This window comes from Falco biarmicus, chromosome 1 (genome assembly GCF_023638135.1).
Source record: "Falco biarmicus isolate bFalBia1 chromosome 1, bFalBia1.pri, whole genome shotgun sequence".
In the NCBI taxonomy this organism is placed as follows: domain Eukaryota; kingdom Metazoa; phylum Chordata; class Aves; order Falconiformes; family Falconidae; genus Falco; species Falco biarmicus.
In genome coordinates this window covers 71,922,004-71,947,214 of record NC_079288.1, presented here as the reverse complement: position 1 = coordinate 71,947,214, position 25,211 = coordinate 71,922,004, and the positions used below count along the sequence as shown (strand labels likewise).

Genomic DNA, 25,211 nt, shown 5'->3' with positions numbered 1-25,211 from the left:
GGAGAAAACCTGGTGCAGAGCACTTCTCCTCAAGAACCGGTTTCACTCAGAACAACAGGTGGTTCTGGTAGATACTTTCATGAAGTATTTATCAATACCGGTGAAAGCGCTGATATTCAGATACATCACTGACTTCTAAATACTGCTTGTTGTTATGAGATCATAATACAAGTAGGCCTGTGTCAGTTGAACTACTTCTGTCAGAACTGAGCTATGACAATGACTGTGACCTTACATCTTAATTTTATTAAGACTAGCACAGAGAACACTTACCCAGGATATTCCATCCATCCCTAATGGAGCTCAGTTCATCATATGATAGACTGCATGATCATATGCAACTACTGCTGACTTCCCTTTTGGAACAGGGAAAGGGAAGTGTAGAGCAAATGAACTTTTAAGAAAATGTGTGAACAAACAAAATTTTTCAATGCATCCGAAAGAACCACTTTAAAGGCCATGTACTGACTGGCAGAGGAAACATTTTATTTGACCTGCTACAGCAGCAGGGAATACATGAGTGGGCTGTGGTTACTTGGCCCTTCATGCTCTTCAACCTTTCTGGTTAGCTGACCAGCAAACACTGTTCAAAATTTTCTCTCATACACAGGAGGTGTCAACAGTAGCTACATTCTCAAAGGACTACAGTGTATTCTACATTACTTTTATTTCAGTTTTGATGTTTCCCTATTCCATAAGGAAATTATTTTGATGTGAATTTGTATTCGGATTACAGCCCCCTTATTCAGATGGAAAGATTAATTTCTTTTTTGTATTGGCCAACAACAGGACGTTGAAAAATTAAACTCTTAATGTTGAAGAACAGACAGTAAGCAAAAGTCTAATTTTGTTTCTAAGAGAGATCTTGGAAAACCCTCATCTACTGGGAAACATTGATACCTAGCAAGTGAAGAACAGATATTCAGCTTCATTAATTTATTTTAGGAGATAAAAGATTCAAAGAAAAAAATCCAAACCAGTAATGACTAATATCTATGAGAGTTACAGAAGTTACTGTTAGGCATGTGTAGGTGTAATTCTGGCAGTTTGGTTGTCTCTGAAGAGGCATCTTATAAACCTTGGTTCCATGTGGCTCTATCCCTTTTTTCAAGGCCCCCACTAAGGGAGAACAGAAATTTATCTTCACAAGCCCACAAACCAGGCCCATATCCAATAATATGGTATTTCTCCAATGCAGAAACTTACCTTAAATTAATGAGCAAGCTAATAAGGGAATTACAATTCTCATTATTTAAAAAAAGACAATTTCCAGTAAACGACAGATATATTTTCTGCATCTTTAATAAATTGCTTTGTTTTAAAACCTGGAATTAGAATGCAAAATGTACTTCAAAGCTTCTCAAAGACTCATTCAAGAGCCATATCTTATACCTAACACACTACAATGAAGTTTTCTATGTAGAGAATTATAAATAATAACAAACCCACATCTCAAAGAGTTAAAAAGAGAGCGAATAATAGATAAGTCAGCTGATAGAGGACCAGATAGCTATAGGAAGGCTTACAGTGTATACAGTGTTCCCCAGGAGCAGGTAATCTGAAGTTTTACCATTGCCGAACACGGTACCTGGGGAAGGAAATATGGATAAAAACATTTAAACATCCACAATAGCAATATATATTTATAAAATCTTATTTAGGTACAAAAGAGATGGTAGCATTTCCTACAGGGAAATACAGCAGATTTCACCTTATTGAACAGTAGAGATCGATGACTTTTATAATTTTGAGTCCTTTAACACTTTTAGTGACTTCAGGCATTATGCTAGAAGCAGGAGCTTTTTGTAACATCATATACCAATATGAATAATATTGTATTCAGTAATAATTAGAGTGACTTTAAGAGCAGAGATACAGTATCTTACCTTCAGAAAAATATGGAATAGAATAGTTATAGTGTACATTGATTGTAACATGTAAACAAACAGAAACCTTAAGAAAGTCAGATTTTCACTGATTCTGGGTATTTTTGGTATAGAAACTTATCTTTGCTTTCATCCCTATTTCTGAGATTCAGTAAAAATACAAAATATACTCTATTTTACTTCTTGAGATGCTTGTTATTCATAACGTTCAAAATTTACCCAGCTCAGATATATAGAATCATAAAAATACATATCCACTTTGCAAGTACGGATATACACAGAGGATTTATGCAGTCAGTACCCTAAAGAGATGTGTTTGCATACAAATTATGTGTACTGTGGTTCTTAAGTTCAAAATTCTGAAGCAGTGCATTTATGTTTATTTAACAGAACTTACAGCTATTGTTAAAGCACAGGCTTCTCTGAACCCAGTTCTGCAAAAGTACTTGGCAGACATGGGACAACACACAACTGACCTATCCAGAGAGAATTTCTCATTGTCAATTAGAAGTTCTAAACTTGCTATATTTTTATGTGTTCGGTTTAGAAATGCTTTTAGCACTCAAGATTGTTCATGTACTCCAACTAAACCAGAACACTTACTCTTCTGTAGAGGTTCTAATCACTGGAAAATTGCTTTTTACTGCCATCACATACAGAGATATCACAATGCTGTGCATGTAGTAAGCAAGGATAAAAGTACAAGACAAAAAAAAAAAAGAAAAAAGAAAACACACTAATGCTGAGGAGCATAAGGAAGGATGCTTTTAAAAAGCTATGTTAGGGAAAGAGAAGAATAAAGGTGTTTGGTGTGGTTTTTTTTGCGGGGATGGGGATGGGTTTGAAACTCCTCATATTGGGCTGGCCAGAGGAAGGTGCAAGCTGATAAAAATGGTTTGTAGTTGAAAACACTTATTTTTCCACTATCCTTAGCTAGCATATGGTATATTAAATGCTGCTAATTAAGTATGTTTTCATATTTGTGTAGTGTTTTTTTCCAGCTTTCATATCACCTTCATACATGCTTGAAATTAAATTCATTTTAGTCACGGATGAAGAGCGCTCCTTTCTAAAAGCTTTTCAGCACCTGTGAGGCCATTTTATCTGGGAAAGAAAAAAGATCTATTTCATGATATTCTGAAGGAGACAGCAGGTGAAAGTTCACACAGAAAATCAGAATAAAAATGCTTGCGAACAGTCCTCCTTAACTTAGCCCAGCTCACAACAGCTGCCTCCTTAGCTCTAGTGATACTGGTTTGCATTCCTGATACTTCCCAGATTTAACTTTCTCCTTGGACAGACTAGCATACCACAAAGGACTACAAGAGCACTGGAAGCCTGAAAACAAAGCTGAGACCATGGCTTATTTTAAAGGCTTTATAAAAGAGGGAGCAGTTGGTGGATTTACTTGTAGATGTAAGTTTGGCTTCTGCCATTTACTGTTACGTTGACAAAGTTGCATCAGAAGAAGCTTCAGTGAAGATTTATGTCCTTTTCATATCCACATGATGGTACATGGAGTGCAAAGACTCTAGTTTTGTGTACTGTACAACGGTTGGGTCTCATAGAGCAAATTCTGACAATTCTTACAACTCCATACCTATTCTCTGATCACATATTTCTTGGTGGACTCTACTACAATGCATGCAGTTTGAAATTTTCCACTTACAGATAGGAAAGAGGTGGACAAGTGAGACTGAAGAGTAAACAGGAGAAAATGCTCAAAGAGATGGACAGACTGTGAGCTCTGCGAGATTTTCATGATCTTCAAGATTTGATTTTCAACTTTCTAATAAATACCTGCCCAAACATGCACTCTCCTGCTTTGTACATACACCTAGCAGGAATAGGCAGGCAGTTAAGTCTGTTCCCATCATTCAGAGTGCTGGGACTCAGCACTCATGCACTTGTTACACACAAAGCTGAGCTATACCCCATTCTTCCCATTCCTTTTTTCATGTCTCAGGGTCCTCCTGTGCCTCTTCTTTGCTAAGAGAAGGTGGAGGCTGAGATCCTTTCTCAGAAGTTACCCTTTCTGGTGGATATCTCTGGCACTCATCAGCTCCTCCCTAGGAAACTAACAGCATTATTTACCTTTCCTCTTTGCACACACAGACATCAGAGACCTAATTAACAGCAGCTCCCATCCTGTGCTCATTTCCCCTTCACACAGCAGTTGGGCTCATGGCAGGTACTGGACCAGTTATACCGCCTACCATGTACACCATCCCCAGGTCCTAATTCTGCTCCCCTTACTCACCCGGCCTTTCTCTAGGAATGAAAGAGGGAGACAGAACGCACTTTGTTCTGACGTGTAGAGGCCATTTGGCAGCAGGTCAGTTCTAGCCCAGGGGCTGTGAGCCCAAGAGGACTGAGCCCAAGCGGACTGCGCTACAGCGCTCTCACAAGCGCTCATGTAAGTATCTCTGCTTTGCCGTTCACACACGAACTCCATTCTGCATCATCACGTCACGAACTCCATTCTGCATCACCACGTATCATCACGGATCGGCTACAGCTTTGAACAGGGATTTTGGCTTGGATTTGAGATTATGGTTTTACAATATGCATTAACATTTTCGGACGTCTTTTTCCCTGGGCTGTTTAAACCTCTCCCCAGCAAACCGCTGCCACTGAACTCACATCCAGTATGACATGAGTGGCCTTTCAGAGAAAACAGGCTGACCTTTACTTCCCTTTACCCATCAGAAGACACTCATCTGTAGTCAGTGAGTACAAAATACTCTGCAAGAGGTTTTCCCCTTACCCTTTTTGGGCACAAGCAGCTGTGACCACCTTGCTATCCAGACCCAACAGTTCCAAAATGTCCATGAGAATACTTCTGTCCCCTACGTGAGGGCAGACTGCCTGGCTGCACCAGGGAAACCAAGCACACTACTGATTTTACAGAAAAGCTCCAAAAGTGGAAGCAAAACAAACCCCCCTACGACAGCCCCCCCAACCATTCCCATAAACTGGAAGCAGTACTTTCAAGTTTCCTTTAATTAATACAGCTTTCCTCCCAACCACCCCATTTCCTTCTGCAGCTCAGGTGCATACACAACAGTTGAACTAGAACAGTGACATGACTAAGCTGTCCCAAGATGTCCCAGTTCCCTCTGTCACAAGTCCTCATACAGGATGTAAGCTAATGGGTTTGTATGCCCTTGAAGTAACAGGAGAGAAGGTACACATATCAGCAATAAAAGTTTACAAAACATAAGAGACAACGCAAGGGACAGTAGTGATTTAGGATCTTGTAGGTATTTACCATAGTAGCGTATTATAAAAAAATAGCATAATTAAATAGCAATGTATTTCTCTCTACCTTGTTTCAGTTTACTTAAAACCTATTTATAAAGTTTAATGTATATGTACATAACATTATTCCTACTTTTAAACAATTTTAAATAAAACATTTTAAATATACTGTATCTGCTCTACTTCTAGAAATGGTATCTTGAAATTCAGTTACACCAAACTGTTAGTATTTATAAAGCTTTCCTAAGAAAAAAGAAGGTATTTAGACATTTTGTGCCTTTCAATATTTTTATTTTTCATAATACTTACCATGCTGGAGGGCTTTTAGTGGAAACCAAAACAGAATGAATGAGTGGAAGAGGCCATTTAAACAATGAACCCAGAAAACCTAAGGGAAAACAGAAAATCCATGAGAACCATTTGCAATAAACTAGCTCTGTGAACCCTGACCTTTCTTTTTATCTGTGTGTTAGATTCACAAAACATGTTTTTGTTAGGCCACCACTGTGAAGTAATATAACTGACAGACACTTTCTGCCTCTTAGCTCTTCATGGGTCATTTGTTTATTTTTATACTTTGAAAAAAACTGTGTATTATCCCCTCCTTTTAATTTCAAATCAGAAGGGAAATTAAAATGTATACATATGGGAATATCATCAGAAAAATTAAACTAAACCAGACAACTGGAACAATTGCTACATTCTAAGTAGGGAATTACAAAGGACTCTAGCTTTTACAATTTATATTTTGCGTAATAAGAAATTTGGATGGTAGAACAATCAAAACCTGAGTTTTATATATACCTACCTACACATTCCCACATGCAAAGGAACTAAAAAAGGACAAATACAAGTATCTTGCTCAGATTTCTTCTTACCCGCTCCATTCTTGAAGTGCATAGCTTCACCATATTAAACTTCCTTCAATATATTTGCTAAATAATTCAAATTTTAGTTTCAAACCTATTTTCATTTGTAAAACATGCCTTCTGCAAAGAACTGTATTAAGTTTAAGGATAAACAACGTATTGATACTCTCCATAATATAACGTATAAAGACATAAAAAGACTTGATAAAAAATATGTGACCCATTTCCTTGAGTATAGCAGTCGTGTTTTTCATTTAACAATGCTTTTGACTATCATAGCCTTTATTGTGTATTATGAGTGTTAAGGTGTTCAAACAATTGAAATTAAGTTGCCTGCCTCACATTTTCCACAACGTCTCAAAGTCTTTTGTTAGATTATACAACTACACTAGGTTGTATAATCTAATTTACACTCCAATACTTTGCACATTTGAACTTGTGCTACTCATTAACCTTTGTCTCTCCTTCTTGCTATGTCATTACCAGAAGTTTTTATTTGACAGAAAGCACAGGTGGGTGCAAGAAAAATTAGTTCTACTTTTCCATTTTTCTGACCAATTCTTATTGTCACATGCTAATCCTTTAACCTCTGTCATGACCTCATAACCTTTGATCCCTTTTACCATAACAAACATCTGCATCAACATTCAAGGCAGTAATGTTTCCAAATCTTTACACCAACTATTCAACTTATATAGGTGGGAATTTTGTAGCTGGGAAGTTTGTAGATGTTTACTCATAGCAAGTGTTCTGTGGGTATAGCCACAGAATGTCCAATGAAGTCAACAATACAACTGTGCAATAATAAAAATATTATAGGCATATTTAAAAACAGAAAAATCCAACAACTGTCACTCATTACTTACATTATTTATTAGAACTATCACAACACAAAAGTGTCTGTATTAATGGACCATGAAAGCCTGATATTAGTAAAGCATTCGCAATAAAACATTTTCCCTCATTTCCTTGCAACTTTCACATTTTTGGAGGTGAAGGGATGAAGTGAGGAAGGAGAAAATTCTCATATGCTTCAGTGAACAAAGATAGTTTAGACAAATAATTCTATACAGATAGGGGTACTCCAGTTTTACAGCACAAGTGGCACAGTTACAAGAGCTGAGCATGCTGTATTAGCTCTGCACGTCTACTACAGATCATCACGCATTGGATTATTAGGTATTGTTAATTCAGTGACAGATGGAAAATGTCCCCAAATTCAACATACAACGACATTACTTGATATGTCCCAATTATATTTAGAAAAATAAAATAAAATCGGAAGGAACTCTTACAAATATCACAGTATTAAAGAAATTGCAGATTCAGGCACAAGTTTAATTTCATTTTTTGGAGACATTATTTATGGACAAAACTACAGAAATTGTGTATGCTTTACATACTTTAGAGTCCTACATTCTTTTACTACTTCTGGTGCTAGTCTCTCCAAGATGAATGTTGTCCATTTCCCACCAAAAAGTTGCCTCAGGTTCCTTTTGATCCACCCTGACGCATTCTTAACTGACTCCAAGTATTTTTTCCCAAAACTCAAAATTAAACCATAAAATCACAACTCCAAATTGACAAAGAATCGTACTAGGTCCCTCCCTCTACAAATCTAACAACAGTTCTTATTGTCCTCTGCAACACTTCTCCCCAGGCTTCAGTAATCCATTTCCATATAACAGTACAAATACATACAGCCCAGCAACAAGAGAGGTCTAATCACTTCTGCCTATGGAAGACAGCTTTATTACCAGCAGTGAAAAAAATAGGGGCTGAAAAAAATAACATGCTTGCTGTCCATTTCCGTACTTGCTAAAAACAAGTGGACAATTGGAAAGAGTAGTAATAAAAATCCCCTCAATTTTTAATTAGAAACAGCATAGAACAGAAAGGATAACTATACTGAATTCATATTAATCTCTGCTTTAACTATATTTGATTTTTAAAAATCTACCTTAGTATTAAAGTCCAGTGCATTTTGGGAAGTCTTGTATAACTCAGGATATTTCAGCATGTTCTCTTTTCGGCAGGATCTCTCAAATATTCCAAGAGTTAGCGGAGGCATTGCTGTAAACATCTAGTAGATGGATTAAAAAAAAACAAAACATATTGCAAAACTTTAAGAGGCAAGGACTTGCTTAAGGATTGCTTACTCAAGAAACTTTCATGATTATGGTTGAAAAAAAATGAAAACACACACATCATCTTACCACATTGTAAAGACCTATACACCATCTTTCAAAAAGAATTTGTCCAGAAAAGCCATTGACAAATGCAAACCAGATCTGAAAGAGAGGAGAACTGTCTATTACTTAAATGTCTTGCAAGGTATGATCAATAGATTTTTTCTTCACCTTCACAAAAAGGCGTATCCCTAGAACATGTTAACAACACATTTGAAAATATTATGGTTTAAACCCATATATAAAAAAAAACCTCCAAACAAAAAACCCCAGCTTGCGTTCAAGAAGAGGTAATGGGCAATCTAGTCAAATATGTGAGCTACACCACCTAAAAATGAAAACACTTAAAGGAGGTAGCTATTTTCAGAAGAAACACCATGTTCTTTAAGCATTTATGAGTGATTTAAGTTCACTGCATTTATACTGTATTTAATTCTTAAAAAAAGAAAATTTCTGAGAAATTCAGGGGAGGGGGGGAGGGATGACACAACCTACAGATCAGCAGCAGTCCTCCTAACTGAATTCACAGACTAAGGTGCAATTTGATACTGAAAACTGTACCAATATTCCTTACTCATACACAAAGCTCATGGGAGGATGAGGCTTTACCAGAGCACTAAATCAACTACAGCTACTTAACGAGCACCAACTCAACTTCAGAGTACTTTAGAGACAATCAGACGTCTCTTCCATAGTGGTATAAAAGTTTTACCACTTTTTGCTAAAAGGTTAAAAAAATTAGCAAATTTAATTTGAAAGGCACATTAACGCATTTTCTTATGTTTTTAGAATAGCGTGCAGTATGAGTGCTTTATTTCTTCACGCTTACGTTAGTTCAATGACAAAGTGGAGAAGCAGCATGTCTGATGAATCTTTATTAACAAGTTACACTGAAACTATATTGCCCATTACAAACATAAGCTGTACAGAGACAGAAATTAAGGTCATCCAAACAACATTCTACTCAGTTTAAGATTCATGCTTTTCAAGTGAATTTTTAGATGCTGCATTACAGAGTTTCCTACAATTCACATTTCATCTGACTTTTAAGATGAACAGATACAATCAATATGTATGTTTATCAGTATGTTCCTGGGCTGGCCTCCAGGTGACCAGATTCTATGACCAAGCTCAGATTTTTTTATCCTGTGGCAGAGCATCCGAACAAGTTTGTGACTATTTTGAGATGGACACCCCCCTCACCCCCCCAAAATTAGCAACTATTAACACTAAAAATGAGAGGTAAAATCCAGCCAAAATTGCTTTTTGTTCAACCAGTAAATGAAAAGCAAATAGGTTTTTTTTGGTGGCTGGTTATTGGAACAAGATAGCATACTTGTCATGAATTCTAGAGGCTGCAATACAAAGATAGAGAATACACTGAATTTTCTGAAGTCTTATAATAGTAAATTTCTTTTCTTTGGTTGATTTAACAGTAACAAGCACTATTTTCTAACCTTTCAGTCTACTCACTGAAAAGACAATGGAATTACTTTATGCCAGCTGAATCAGATTTTTATAAGCTCTTGTGCATTTTTTTACTTTAGAAATAGGAGTTACTATCTGACTGTGATGAATTTAACAGACATTTTTTAGCAGCAGTTTCTCAGTAGTTGAGTGTGAGGGAGAGAGGTGAGTGAATGAGTTGTTCATTACTGAACAATTAATTAGACACTCAACATCAACACAGTTTTTTGGATACTTTACAACTAAGCTAAACATGTGAACCTAATCCCGAACCCCATCACCACTGCTGGATACAAGCTGCGCTCCTCAACTGCCCTGTCTCTTTTCAACCTACTCATTACACACAGTTCCTGCACCATTTCACTCCCAACCTAGGAAGGTGGCTAGGCAGACACCTCTTGAGAGAGAAGTGAAGCACAGATATTATGATATGATTTACTCCTCAATTTTTTTTCTTGTTTGTATCAAATACTGGAGCAAATTTTAGAATTCTTAATTTGAAAGAGTTAGTGTGGTGGAAAATACCAGCTTTAATAGAGAATATGTGACTCAATAGCTGGGCATAAATATGTGTACATCTCATTGCTAGTAACTTCAGACTGAGTTTAACAAAAGTACTACAACTCTAGCAAGAAAACAAAACAGACAGCAAGTAGACATATATTTGACCCTCATAACCAAGGAGTATATGGAAAGAATATTAACTTTCTGTTCTGATTGAATTAGCAGTCAAAATGTTATAAAATGTTTAAAAAGAAAGGCCTAAATACATGTACTGAATCTCTTCCACATATTCACTATTCTTAAAAGGTAACTGATGTCAAGCAACACTTGTAAATGTTTCGGAGTAGATATTTTAAAGAAATGCAAGTATTTAAGTTAAAATTTTAATGTGCAATGGAATGGCATACATGAAGTTGCTACCAAGCCTCAGAAATGCTACACATCATTTTATTCCTTAAAACCCCTGTTGACTGCAGTTTTATTTTGTACAGAACTTAAGTTAAAATTTTCAAGCTATTTAAAATGAGAACAGTTTTACTGTAGAATTGTGAAGAGGCATAATATTAAATGTCCTGAAATCTTAGCATTTACGTTCTTCCAAAGAAAGCATGCAAGTTATAGGTTATTTTAATTCAGTTTAGTGTAATAAGGAACTGGAACATATCTGGGTCAGAGCTCTAGAAGCAAGCCAAGAAGGAATGAAATTTGGTAGCACCCCAGGTTCTAAAGTTCTTGCTGAATCTATATAAAAATAAAATAAATGGTTGGGAAGAGAAACCTTTCAACGGGGTAAAAACAATGCCCTCTGTAGCTGAAACACTACTATTTAGGGGAATACCAGATACACTACTTTAAGAGACAGAGCATCTTTAATGTCTAAGCAGAAACACGGGTTTTCTATTGTTTGCAAGATAGTATTTGAATGTTCACATTAAGAACACCTTGGTTCAAAAAGGAAATTTCTAGAGGGGAAAAAAAACAAAGGCAGGAGGGATAAATACAGCTCTCATCTCAAACTAAGAGCAAGGAAAAAAAAATAAGCCACCTACTTACCCTAACTTCTGAACCTTGGACCCCAGAAAATTACTCTTAACCATGCAGGAAAAAAACTACTATAGAGCTTACTACATTACTAATAGTGACAATGACAAGAAACACTTGCTTCACAGTGGGAAATTTATTCATGCAGAAGTGTATTTCAACCTAATTACAATGGACACTAAGGCAGCTGTACCTGCAAAATAGGTTTTCAGGACATGTATGTGACACTAATTTAGGAGCAGACTCAGCCACTTCTTTTTTAGGGGGTAGGTCCTACTCTAACAGCTGAAATCACTAATCCAGCACCACTATACAGGACAGGTGATAGGTGTCCTTCAGAAGTAATTTAGTCCACATACATGAGGGGAAGTGAAAATTCAGACTATTTTATAGTTCAACAGCTACATAATTTCCATTGAAAATGAAAGATTTAGGTTCACAGCCCATTTAAATGAGATGGGCCTCTATGCAGATCCTTGTATTTCTAAGTTTTCAAACCATATAATGCAAAATTGGGCATGAGCACAATCACCTTCTGCTGTCTGGGTTTTAAACTGAACTCAGTGCAGTTTGCATACATTAAGTAAGCCCTGGCATACTGAACAACAGCACCTAAACTCTACAGCTCAGAAGCAGTGTGAGCATACACAGAAAGCCTACTCATTCTTGGGGTTATGCATGATATGGGTCTCGATATGACCACAGGCATTCGTCTGATGTGTCAGGCAAAGGAAATGGGAATAAAATGATAAACTTCAGTTACGGACATGAGCAGCAAAAAGTGTGTAACTCAGCAGTGGGATGAAAAGGGCTTGAAGGAAAAAAAAAATTAGAAGAAAAAGATTAGAAAAAAAAAAAAATCATCATCCAAAGTTTACAGAACAAAACAAAAAAAAAAGGTCATTACAGCTCTAATTACTTAGTATAATTGAGTTGTTCACGTAGCATCACTTAATTGTTACAGACGGCCATGTTTAAAGACCTGTGACTGAACTTTAAAAGTGAACTCCATGCATCTGTTTCTTCTGTTTGTATCCTGGTCTTTTATCCTTTTATTTGAATTTTCCCCTACATAAAATATGAGCGAGCTATATAGATCTTAAAAACCTATTATTTTTTAAATTGTAAACCTTTTTTATTTAACATAAAATAGTTATTTTGTGTTATTACTAGCTAGCAGAACAAACAGTAATAATAGGAAAATTTTGTCCCTCTGATGTTGAAGGGAGATTTGCATAATGTTACAAAATGAGTAGTTTAACATAAGAGTATATGCAGTAATGGTAATTATAAAACCAACACCAATCCACAAAGGAGTTCTTAATCACTAGATCAATCTGAATCCCAGCCATCATTATAAGGTAATGACAGCCCCTGCAAAATAAGTGTGAGACTCTGCATAGGCTTATCCTATGTGAATGTGGCTTAATACAGGCTTAATAATCCACATTAGCAGTCTGTTAGAAATTCAAAGTTTTCATTTGCAACTTAGAATGATACTTCAGATTACAACCCCTAAAATTACTGGGACTAGTCTCATGCAGAAGATGAGGCCCATGTTTAAACACCTATTGCGTCAAGACACAGTAGAAAGTTATTACAGACTACTTCTAGTTTCATATGAATAGGAGTTTAAATGTTGATAAACACTAATCACTTTGCAGGACTATTACTATAGACCTTGACCATTTTCTGAACCAAGAAACCAATGGCAGTTATTTTGTGTTACCCCATGAATGCCTAGGAAAAAGGCTGTATTTTACATTAAATGGAATTTGTTACATTACTTGTTTCATTAGTACCGAGCAGACATTTAAAAATATAATATGCATCTATTAAGGAAAGGTAGGTATTTTTAGTTATTGTCAGATAATAAAAGGAAACTTGTTTAAAGCAACTTCCAGACATGCCTTTCATAGTATTATTTTCTAAACTCCAAGACAGAGGAGGCGTGGCTACAAAAGCTTCACAGACGTTTTTCTGATGTAGCATTTCTGCATATTAAGCAGCAGCTTACAAATACTCATTGAGCTCTCTGCTCCCACGCCTGATCTGTACAAAAAACTGAAAAGAGAGATTCAAGACTGGCAGTTGTCCTTTCTAGAGACATTCAATGATGAATTTCTGCCCATTCACTCACAGTATTGACATGAGCTATTAACATCTGTGAAAGTTTTCTGAGCTGACAAACGTTGGGTATACAGGAATTCAAGTAGAAGTCATCTTGTCTTCCAGAGAAGGTGTTATGTGGCAAAATGCTTATATGCATTATACATCAGGGGTCATAACCCATATAAAAATGATCTCTTTGCCCTTCTATCCACTCAGGAGGTAAAGACTCTTCTAGTCTTTTGTATTTTTAGACTATGATCTCTGTACCTTGCGTTTAACTTCCTTTCACAAAGAATACAGTGGGATATTTATGTCTGATTTAAGTCATAAACTTGCAATGTGTTTGCAGGTGACAATGATAGAAAATTAAGAAAAATAAGGCAGTATGTTCTAAAGCCCAACTTTGTATGTTTTCTATGAACACAAAGTATACATTAATACTACTTTTTCAAATACTTCAAGAGCTACTGCTAATCAGTACTTCTGGAAGTCTGATCATTTAAGTAGATATTCAGCTTTTGAAATGCAGGATCTAAAGTCTGCCATCACTTCTAAAGCAAAAAAGGATCTTTAATGGATTCAGTTTTTCTATAGCTTCCTACTTCATGTTTATCTAAACAGGCTACAAACTTGCTGCTACTTAGATTGAAGTCTGTTTAAAGAGGAAAAAAGTTAAATTTAGAAAATGTAAAAAATATCCTAAGAAAAACGCACACTTTTTGGCTACAACACTTGTACATAAAAATATGTTTATAAAGTATTTTCAAATATTTCAACGGCGTAAAATCACACACAAATATCAAAATCGGAAATAGTAACCTAATGTTTATATCAGGTCTAACAGAAAGAAGGCATTTTATTTCAGTAGAAAATGGATACATAACTGAGGAAGTTTCAGACATTAATTTGAAAATATATTTAAAAAGTTAAAAGTCTTAAGAATAACTATTAATCACATTAATTAAAAATACAGAACCGACTTACAGAAGTTATTCTATGATCAAGCTTTGCAACAAATTGTATTTTTTTGCCCACATGTTTAACCCAAAGTATCATTGTGACTATAAAGTCTGAATCAATTATAAACATAATTACTATATAAATATTTGGTTATAAAAAAGCAAGCAGCTGTTATAGGAAAAAGAGGAACAGTAAATGAGGGAGGATTTTAAAATCCATTTAAAATTACACTCAAAATTTTGAGGAGGTCATATGATCATGAAGTCATGAAAACCACAGCTATACATGCTGTCCTAACCAATAAACACATACTTATTACAACACAGTCCTCTCACACTACTATATTTTTCAAATTATTCCAGCCTCCTTAAAATCCCAGGTGAGAAAACTAGGTCAGCTACTTCCAGGAAACTATCCCTGCTCGTGAACTAGAGCCTAAGGAGGCATGGTTACCACATCAACGAGTGAAAGGTATGCACTAGTGCAACTAAACTTATGTGTAGAAACCCTATACACTGCTCTAAACAGCAACAGCCCTGCAGTTCAACAGTGACCTGAAAAAGAGCTTCAGATTGCGAACTGGACAGCTGCGGACACCAACAGAAAAAGCTTAATCACACACATCTCTTAATACATTTAAGGCTCCTTGTAACTGTATTCCTCAAATACTGTAATGATGTTATAGATACAGAATTTTAATAAGCTACCAGTATTATGCAACACAAACATTCAGTACTGATTAGTATGTATTTTAAGACAATTGGGTCTTTTAAAGTAACAAAAAAAAGTAATCACTCCAGTATTAATCAGTTCACTAAAAAGCAAGATTTCGGTACTAGTTAAGTGCTTACTGAGAGTTTAATTGCTTCTTTAAAATCATATATAATAATCAGAAGTGCAAAATAATAAAGTTTTTTCTTTCAAGAAATAACATTTACTGTACTCTAAAATTACCTCGATAATATAAAGGACTATATTCTTGTAGAAACAATACAAGATGCATTTAGCTACTCTGTTATAATTCCAGGCTCCATGAACCAGCAACAAGTTCTTCAAATACTTGAACTGCAAAAAACGAAAAATGAACAAACATACAATCAGAACACGCATACACAAATATTAATCTGACGTTAAAATACTTTATTGCAGTATTTACAGTGTAATGACTTACCTGAGCAATCGAGTAGTCTGAAGAATTAGCAGCCTGTAGACCTTCGTTCCCACTAATACCAACACCGACGTGTGCTGTTTGTATCATACTAACATCATTTGCTCCATCACCAATTGCTAGAGTTACTACCTTAACTTGTTTTTTAACCATTTCTACAACTTCAGATTTTTGGAGTGGCGATACCCTAAGAGATTACAGAAAGAAAAAGGTTTAATACAGGGCTTTGAAATGAATGTACTTTTAAAATGTACTTTGTATTCTGTGAAAAGGTAGTAAAACCAGGCCAACTAACATCCTGGCCGGCGACATGGTCTCGTTATTGCCCTTTAGGCTATACGTTGAAAGCACATGCCCAGTAAAGTTCATAGAAACCTTGGATTTGTTGAGGCAAGACATTAATAGGACTGGAGAGACATAGGTCAAACAGGAATGGGCCCCTAAAACAGCGTAATGAAGAAACTCCAAACCCTGCCACTACTGGTGCTAGCTTACAACAATTGCAGATTTTGGGGTATTTTGTTGTAACGCTTTTTACTTTCCTCCCTGTTTAAATACATTTTACAACCAACCAACAAGATATTTAAGACACAGGTGTCAAAGCAAACAGGAGCAAACAAAAAGGGTGGACTGCCACTATGTTAACATAGCCTACAATGCTAAGTAGCGGAAGCAATTTTGAACACTGACTCTTGATCCTCCACTTGAACTGCTGATAACTTCTCCCTTGTTCTTTTCATGACTGTTCCAATTATCTGCCATTAAGAAAATGTCTGTCCACAGTTGAGGGGACAAATTCTTCCAGAAATGACTCTCAAAAGCTCTATTGATGAAATAGACCAGTTTTGGCTCCATCTACCATTGTGAGTGTCAGACGTGTACCTTTAAATTCATGTTGTAAAAGTCCTACTCTGTATGCTGAAGTTCAGTCCTTGTAGTATTTGAGACATCATAACTGAAAGTAACATAGAGACATTACTTGCTAGGACTGGTCTGTTTCACAGGGTGTAGAAAGGAAGGAGCAAACCCTAACCAGTGTGACAATTCACTGTTGAGCTTCCTGGCACTGGAGTCAAGGATCAAACCCTCCCTCTCCTGTTTCAAGGTACAGAAACAAGAAGAAATATTAAAAGCTCTGTGAGTCTGTCTTCCCCTCCCAAACTGTTCACTGCCTCCTACAAAGAAAGCAAATCTGGTATCAAAGCATAACTCCTGCTGTGGAGCTGGGGATGTGGAGCTGAAGAACCATCCTTTACCCATCTATCTTTCCAGACAAATTTATTCTAGATGCCTCCATGCAAAAACTAGATACGGATAAGAAGCAGAACTTGCCACTGAATATATACTGACACCAAAAACTGGAGGAAAACGTGTATTTAAAACTCATCTCTTACAAGTCTTCTATATGCGCACCCATGGTTAATAACCCCTCTGGTACTGTAAGCTTCTGTAACTTCACAATTTGGGATGTGAAAGACTCCCCCTGCAGTGACAAAATTTCAGGGTTAAGGCTTATATAGGGATGTTCGTAACCTAAAGTAACTCCTCCAGGCCAAAACCCAAAATCAATCCACAGAAATATACAAGAAATAAAGAATGCAAATTTGTTCGCCAAAAATTGTAAAGGAAAAGCACAAGAGAGCAATTACTTCCAAATAATGTTCCTTCCTGAACATGCTCTGTATATTGCTGCACACTGGGACACTGCCAAGTAACAGGGCCTATGGAGTTCATGAGTGTAGTTCTCGCCTGAACCCAGACTGATGCATGGCCTTCACAAGCTCAGTAACAAAAAGAAATGTTACCACCAGACACCAAAGATTCAGCTGAATTACGGCATATGTGCAGTCCTAAAGTTCCTCACAAAAGATCCTGCAGGTTGAAGGTCCCAAAGGCACCATTCTCATAAGTACATGAATACTGGAAGGCCTCGTGATACTTGAGAAAATTATACAGTTATATTATTAATGAGATTCCTGATGGGCAAGTCCTTTCTAGTTTGAAGAATTATAGCTCAAAGAATTCTATCAAATACGGTAAGTGGACACGGCAAAAAAATACTATCCTGTTTGTATTGATTGATTTTTACAGTCACAAAAACAGTGCTAATGAGGAAATTAATAAAACCAAGCCACCTACAAAAGGAGCAAAAAATCTTTTCAACTGTATACATTAGTCAATTTATTTCTCAGTACACGGCATAATAAAATGTTCTTGTCTGCCCACTGATCTCTGGCATTACAGCCAAGGCTGATTTTTTTGCCTGTCTTGACACTGGACAGACTGACATTACAGGTTAAAATGCATTGCTCTCTATTTGGACCAAACCTTTGATCTATAATTTAATTTTAGAGGAAGTTTTCTTTTCCAACTAGTTGCATAAACTTCCTCATCACACTTCTTCCTGTCCCCCCTTCAAAAATCACCTAACAGAACATAATCCCCATCTCTTTTCAAATAAAGAAGAGAGGTTAAATCCCCCAGAGTCAACACCAAATTTTTACAGTTAAAGAACAGTGAAACACCAATTATATTCTTTCCATTAAGCACATGGGTACTAACAGCACTGCTTGGTCATCACTTTTTCTAGCTATCTGTAAACTTTACCATAGCTACCAAAACCACAACCAATAAGCAACTGCATAATTACTGAAGATACTGGCCGTGCCAGCTACCTTCCATTCTGCCTGAATAAGAATGCTATTAGAAAACAGTTTTGTTTTTTTTTAACAGAGAGAGCACATAACATAATCTAATGTTCACATCACAGACAACCTATAAACTGAAAAAAAGGAAACCGAAGTTTTTCTTGGAATTGACAGCTGAAGCTGCTGACTGATTTGTGTTCATAGAAAAAATAAATGCAGCAGTGGTGAAAAGGTTCAGAAAAAACCCAGATTTCTGACATCACACTGCTGACATTATAATTTCCTTCATGAACAAATCCAAATTTGAGAAACCTAACTAATAAGGGCAAAAGTAGAAAGTCTCCTGAGAAATATTGATGAATACATCCTTTAGAAATGCAAATTTCACCAAACCAACATTAATTTCCTATGAAAGGAAAGCCTTTGCTCACTAAAATAAAAGCTATTGAAGTTGTTTCCCACTAAAATACAAGCCATTTAAGGCTGATCATGATTATTATGAAACATAAAATGAAACTTAAAGAAGCAAGCTTTTCTAGACAGCTTTTTATGTCCCAAACCACACATTTACTCATATAACACCCTGAAGAATTAAGTGTTGTTTAAACCAGTAAATTACAGTAACAATCACAATTCTTACTAGTTAATACTTACACAACATTTCTGAAACTCAGACTACTTAAAAGCTGAGAGAAGTTCCTGAACTATTCTGGTGGAGGAAGTCAACTTACCAAGCACATTAGAGTGAACTGGTTTAAAATATCAATTTTCAAAAAGAAATTATTAAAAAAACAAATAAATTAAGAGATCATGATTTGTCTTCTGACAATAAAAAAAAAATATGTATTTTTATATAAAGATAGGGAACTTCTGAAATTAAAGCACACTGTCTTCTGAAATTAATATTAAATTGAAGCATTTTTTTTGTATTATTAAATACAATCCCCCTTGTCTTTTGTAGAATGAGATCTTATGTACGCATCATAATCACACAACTTCACTATACACCATACTTTCAAAGGTATCAGTTTATGACTTCAGTCCACATCACCAAGGTACTCTCTTTACTATGGAACAGACTGATACTTGATTCAATTTCACTGTCATAGAAGAAATATGAAGGAACAGTGTAAGTTCCATAGCTCATTTGGAAAAGAAAAAAATTTCCATATTTCTCTAGTGAATGTCAGTATTTTTCATTTTACCTACCCTATAAAGTTACAGGAAGAAAAAACTCCGTATGTTTCAACAACCAGATTAAACCTCAAAATTAAGACACATGACTGAGTTCCCAGCACAGGGGTACAATAGCAGTGGTTGCCTCTCTTTCCTAGACCACTGTGCTAAATGCTGAGACAGTGTTGCGAAGGGAAACTGGGTACATGCTATTTATGCTTGTCTTTGCTCATGTACAATACTCTTAACTACCACTGGGTTCCAGTAACATCTTTGTAGCTCTTCTGGTTCTCCTCTCCGTTTGCCAGAGGACACTTTCTTGGTTCACGTTTGGTTGACGTTCCATCAGCTGAAAGAAACCCCTCAATCCTACTCTGTGCCAATTAAATAAAATTGCTTAAGCTTTAAGTGCTTAAAAATCACAGAAAAAAGTTGCATAAAATTTGCGTGATTTTTCAAGTGCAAAAAATAAAGGCATGGAGAATAATACAGCCTTCAGACTGAAGGTAGCTATCTAATTACTTTATTCAACAGCCTGCACAACACATGCTATCAGACTTTTGAAAAAGGTACTTGGGATGAATACACCCTTGTGGTGAACTTGGGATGAAAGCTTCTGAGCAACAGCTCTTCAGGAAAATTCTGTGGTTCAAGTGTATCAGAAAGCATTTCTATGATACTTTGTTACTTTTTATTTGTATTGTATCAACACTCGCTACAGCCAGCTTCTATATAAGATTCCTGACCCGAGAACTTCTTTTTCATCTCTTTAACCTTCCAGGAGCAAGTGGCTTGTTTCCCTTTCAGACAATGTTACTGGGCCAGCTGGAAGATGGCAGGCACTCTCACTGCCTGGTGCATCAAGTTCATGGTGAAACCAATAAAAAAAAATATCTGTTGTTCATTCTGTTCACTCTTAGCTGTACATTTTTACTACAGAATAATCCATTTAACATTCTTCTTGCACACATTACTCCGAAGCCAATACAGACTTGGAATTCAGTTTGTCAAAGTCTTTAAGCCAAACATCTGCTTGGGATTAATAACATATACAGATTTTTTTTGAAGTTAAATATCTGCTGAATTTCTCAGTTTCATCTGTGTTATGGCTAGTCTTAGGAAGAATCCATTGGTAATAAATGCTTCTGAACAAGTGAATACAGCTGAAAACTTCAAAAGAAAGTGATGTAATTTGTACTTTCAAAACCAAGGAGTGCTTAAAACGTTTACTGCCTTTATATGGATGGAGAAAAGGCTTACATTTTCATTTAGTCGGGACAATAAGTATTTACATGATTTACCTTAATCAAAAATTAGTATTTTTAAACTTTTTAATTTCAAGTTCACAAACAAGGTAATGAAATTTTTGTTAGTAAAGATGAAGCATTACAACAAATACTTTGACAGAATTTTGACTTTTGAGAAGCATGTGATATTAAGAAAAAGGACATACTAAACCAGTGAGTGTTACAAGCAAATACTTCAGTTTTAAACCTGCAGCCAATTTTTAAACAGCTACAAAATATGTCAGAGCATATACCTAGACATGTATTGAAACCAGCTGACTTAAGTATATTACGGAAATGTAGACATGGCAGAGAATGCTACCAGAACAGAAACTTTCATTTTGCACTTTCTGGTGTTTCATCACAAAAATGTTACCACTGAAAGACAGCTAAACGTGCAGACTATCCTTTGGTGGTTCTACAGTTCAACAAGAACAGCAATATTGTCTCTTCAAATGATATAAAGTATATTTTCAAATCAAGGAAAGAGAAAAAGAAAGTTTTTTTTTTTTAAGAGCATTTCTACATGCATCTCCTGGTTGATTTTTACTATCCTGAGTAAAACTGGAAAGAGTACAACAAGGACAAAGCTCCAATCTGCCTGCCAGAAAGACTACTACTGTTAGAAAGATGCTTGTACACAGTATAGACTGTGTATCAGTGTAAGATCTCAGCTTAGAAGACAGTAAGACCTTACTCTGAAATTCAGTTTCATGCTGGAGCATGGCTACAAAGCTAAACGATTAAAAAAAAACAGTATTAGTACTGAAACCCCCCAAAAACTCACTTGGTAGCATAACATATCACTTGACAGAAATGATGGAAAGACTACAAACCAGGTGTTTATTTGGACACTATAACCTCATTTGCTTTTCCCTGTCCTCTTGCACGGCAGAAAAATAGGTCCATTTTGAACGCTGATTTTCAGATGAGTCTGCTTTATCTTAATGGAACATTATTAAACTCTCTAACTGAACCCAAGAACCCTCAATCAAAAGCAGACAATCTATTAAGGTGCACTTACAACAGCTTTCACATTTGTACAGACCATGTCTCTACCTTCAGGTAGATAACAGGATAGGCAATAACGAGGTAGTTGGTAGCAAGCTTATATAATTTATTGAAGGATGATTTGAACTTGGTAAGAAGTGATGCTGAATTTGAAGAATTACTTTGTTCCTGAACAAAATCCAGGCTGGACTTCCTTTTTCACAGATTCTTTTTCCAAGGCAATTATCATCAGGCATAGAATCCTATTTAAATACGGAATTAGGTGTAACTTGAATATGCAGATAATCGTGAACATTTCAGTACTACATTAATTGTGAGAATTTGAATCTGTGACACTGGTGTATATTGAGAAACAGCAAGCTATAGGGACTCCTGGAGAGCTTGTATACCTTGTTTCTGAGTTAATTTTTCCTGTTTTAATATAGGAAACAGCTTTTTACACACTACTACAAAGGTCAAAATAGTGAAAAAAACTCTGAGAACACTAACTGGCTATCCTTGTAATAGTTACTTCAGACACTGATGAAAATAACAGTGATTTCAACAATTATGGAATGTTTGATTGCAATTCTAATACAGATATCCCACCTGCATTGCCCATGTTCTTCTAAAGAAAAGTCCTTGCTTCTGCTTTTTGACAGATTAATAACTTGGCCTAACCCAAGTTCTTTAAACATTGGTAGAAGCAGTTCTTGTTCATCTAGCTACCAAGCACCCAACTTCTTTTTTCATTCAATCATCCAAATGTAGAAAAGGTGATGTACTGCTTAGGATATGTTTGCAGGCTTTGTGTTTAATGCCATAAAAATGAAAGACGGCCCCAAAACACATAAGCTATCACTTATACAGTCCTATGTATTCCTTTCTTAATATAAATCTGAAAATATTAAAAGGCAAGCCAAACCTGTTTCATATTGTGTATATTTAAAGAAAGCAGATACTTAACTTTCTTTGATCTGGAAGAAGTTCCCTTGTTATGGTAAGCTTACAGCTCTAGTAACTGATGTTTACAGGAAAGGATGAAAGGTCTGATTGCATAACCCCCCCCCCCCCCCAATCAATCAGGAATAATAATAGTAATAAAAAACCAAGTGTCTCCATCAGCTTCAGGAAATAAAAATCACCCAGACCAGTACTTTTAACATTACTGTGCACTTCTTATGCAGTGTAATGAACAGGTTACAGAGAAGTAGAGATATAAAATCTTGCCTGTGGAGGAAGATCTGCAAAAGAATCCAGACGTACTAAAACCTGCAGTTAACTGTAGTATCAATTTAAGTTTAAGATCAGTGTCTCAAGGTTGCTGAGATGAACCTTGGATAACAAATTATTTTTCTGGGTATATGCAATCTGAATGACTTTGTTTGACAGGTACACTCTGCTGCAGACTGCTCTACAGAGATATTTTGCTTGAAAGCTTGTATTAATAACTTCAGCAACTGCGTTTTGATTTTTTGTTTGTTTGTTTTTAATATATTTCATGGTTGGACCATATGGATATGTGTATTTTCTCTGAAATAAAAATACTGTAGAGAAAGAATAATGTAAACCTTACCTGCAACAGATAACAGCTTTACATGACAAAGCCAAATCCAGGAAATACTGTCTCACTCCAAATGTCAAAGCATACTTCAGAGATTTACCATCAATGATGAGAGCAAAGTCATTTTCCTTCCTTAAAGCATCACCAAGAGTACTGCAATGATGGCTAAGTGTCTCTCTCGTTCCCTGTTGCACAAAAAATTGTGACCATTATTTTTAATTCTTACTGGTTTTGAGTACAATTTTTTTTCCCAGTGTGATCAGGAAGACTGGCATTTTGTTTTTTGAGGAAATCACCTTCTGATTATGCTAGCAAACAGAAAGCATTAAATGGTAAAAGTATTTGCAACAGCTGTACTATTAGAAATCACAGTAGAAATGGTGTGTAGGATTGTTCTCACACTGTGCCAAATAAAATATGCATGTAAGTTATGGTGGAACTTTTAATGCTCTTTGAATGGCACCAATAGTTGATTTAATGTTTGTTAGAAGATATTATTTAATAATTTTTCTATACATCTATGCAAAAGAAGATTCACACGTTTATATAAATACCGGAAGAAAGAATTCCTGTTCACTGTTATATAAAATGGTCCTAAATATTTAGAAAAAAAAAACCACCAGAGATAATTCGTAATACAAGTACACGCATTATAACTGATAATTATATCATATTACATTTATAAATATAAATATAAAAATATATGTAAGATATGACCACATTAACCACCAACATGTTACATAAGAAATCATATTTTGTATTTTTCAGTTGCTAAGGACAGCTTGAATCACATCCACAAAAGTCACTAGTCTGTGATCCAGTACTGAGAACTTGGGATTATATTCAGTAGGCAATACATTCACCTGTATTCATGCAGCAGGACTTCATAGCCTGTTTTGTGGACGTCACTAATATCTAGTTAGTTACAGTACAGTTCTACTGTAGAGTCTCATGAAGAAGAAAAAAACCTGCTTGTTGCATTTCTTTTTGAATGGCCTTCACAGAGCTACAACATACTCTGCTTCTATTGTTTCCTGTTTCACAGCCCAGAAGTAAGAAGTGTTTTAGAGGAGAAAGGAAAATAAACCACCCCCACTTCTGCTTATAAAATACTGAATTTGGAAACCAGTACCATCATATGACAACAAGGTTCTTGTATCTTTCTATAAGTTTAACAATTAAATAATTGTGCTAATTCTGTGATATCAGGCATATGTAAATAAAGTTTGGTGTGATCACCTAAAGATAAACCACTGAAAAGTAACTACAACTCTCAAAACCCTCTGAAATTAAAGGTATGGCTTTGCTTTTCCCACCCAACTTACTCCTCCCAGTTTCACACACTGCTGACCATGTTTTTTGCCTACTTTGCTTCCAGTGGCCTTCTAAAGATTCACTTTTATCTAAAAGCAGATTAGGCTGTTGGGGAATTCTGCACTTCAGGTGTCCTGTCTCTCCCCTCATTGAAACTGCAAAGGAAATGAGGTGCCACTGTTTAAAATTACATGTTAGAAAGTCTTTAAAATGACAATAACTTCTGTAACTATTTTCCATAGCATCTTCTTCATCAAGAAATATCAAGGAAAGCATCAGTTTTTCTCATCTCCATGGACTATTTAGCTTCTGACTAAATTTAAGCAATACAAGAGCCTGAAAATTCATATTCCTCTCAACTATTGTTTCTCCTCATACATGCAGTATAAACTCTTCTGTTTAAATAGACTTTAATTTTTTATCATAAAGAGACATGCCATCAGGTAGCTCCAGGCATGCTACATAAATCAAACAACCCCCCCTCAAGACAAAACAAAATACCCAACTGTAAAACTGTCGTATTTAAAATTCCATTGTGGGCTTACATGTAGCTCTACGCTGAAATCCAGTGCCTTAAACTAAAAGCAGTATCAAAACACCCCTTATTCACTGCTGCACTACTTTCATCAAATATTTCTCAGTGAAACTGAAGGATAATCAAACTATTCCCCAGTTTAAGTATTAAGTTCATAATTAAAAGAATCAGGCTATGTTACTATTTCTGTCTATGATTAACAGTACTATACTGAAATTTAGCAATCCACTAGGTTAATATG

At 35.8% G+C, this 25,211-nt stretch overlaps 1 protein-coding gene across 4 annotated transcripts in view; it reads right to left on the bottom strand.

Moving 5' to 3' along the window:
- Window positions 1–25,211, bottom strand: part of ATP8A1 (ATPase phospholipid transporting 8A1) — a 117,309-nt gene that overhangs the window by 27,799 nt on the left and 64,299 nt on the right. For all 4 annotated transcript variants that reach the window (XM_056334368.1, XM_056334377.1, XM_056334385.1 and 1 more), the window contains 7 exons: window positions 23,134–23,306; window positions 15,461–15,644; window positions 15,244–15,354; window positions 8,233–8,307; window positions 7,977–8,099; window positions 5,457–5,535; window positions 1,527–1,588 (listed from right to left, as the gene is read on the bottom strand). In XM_056334368.1, the coding sequence (XP_056190343.1) occupies window positions 1,527–1,588; window positions 5,457–5,535; window positions 7,977–8,099; window positions 8,233–8,307; window positions 15,244–15,354; window positions 15,461–15,644; window positions 23,134–23,306 (807 nt within the window). The remainder of the gene's footprint in view (window positions 1–1,526; window positions 1,589–5,456; window positions 5,536–7,976; window positions 8,100–8,232; window positions 8,308–15,243; window positions 15,355–15,460; window positions 15,645–23,133; window positions 23,307–25,211) is intronic.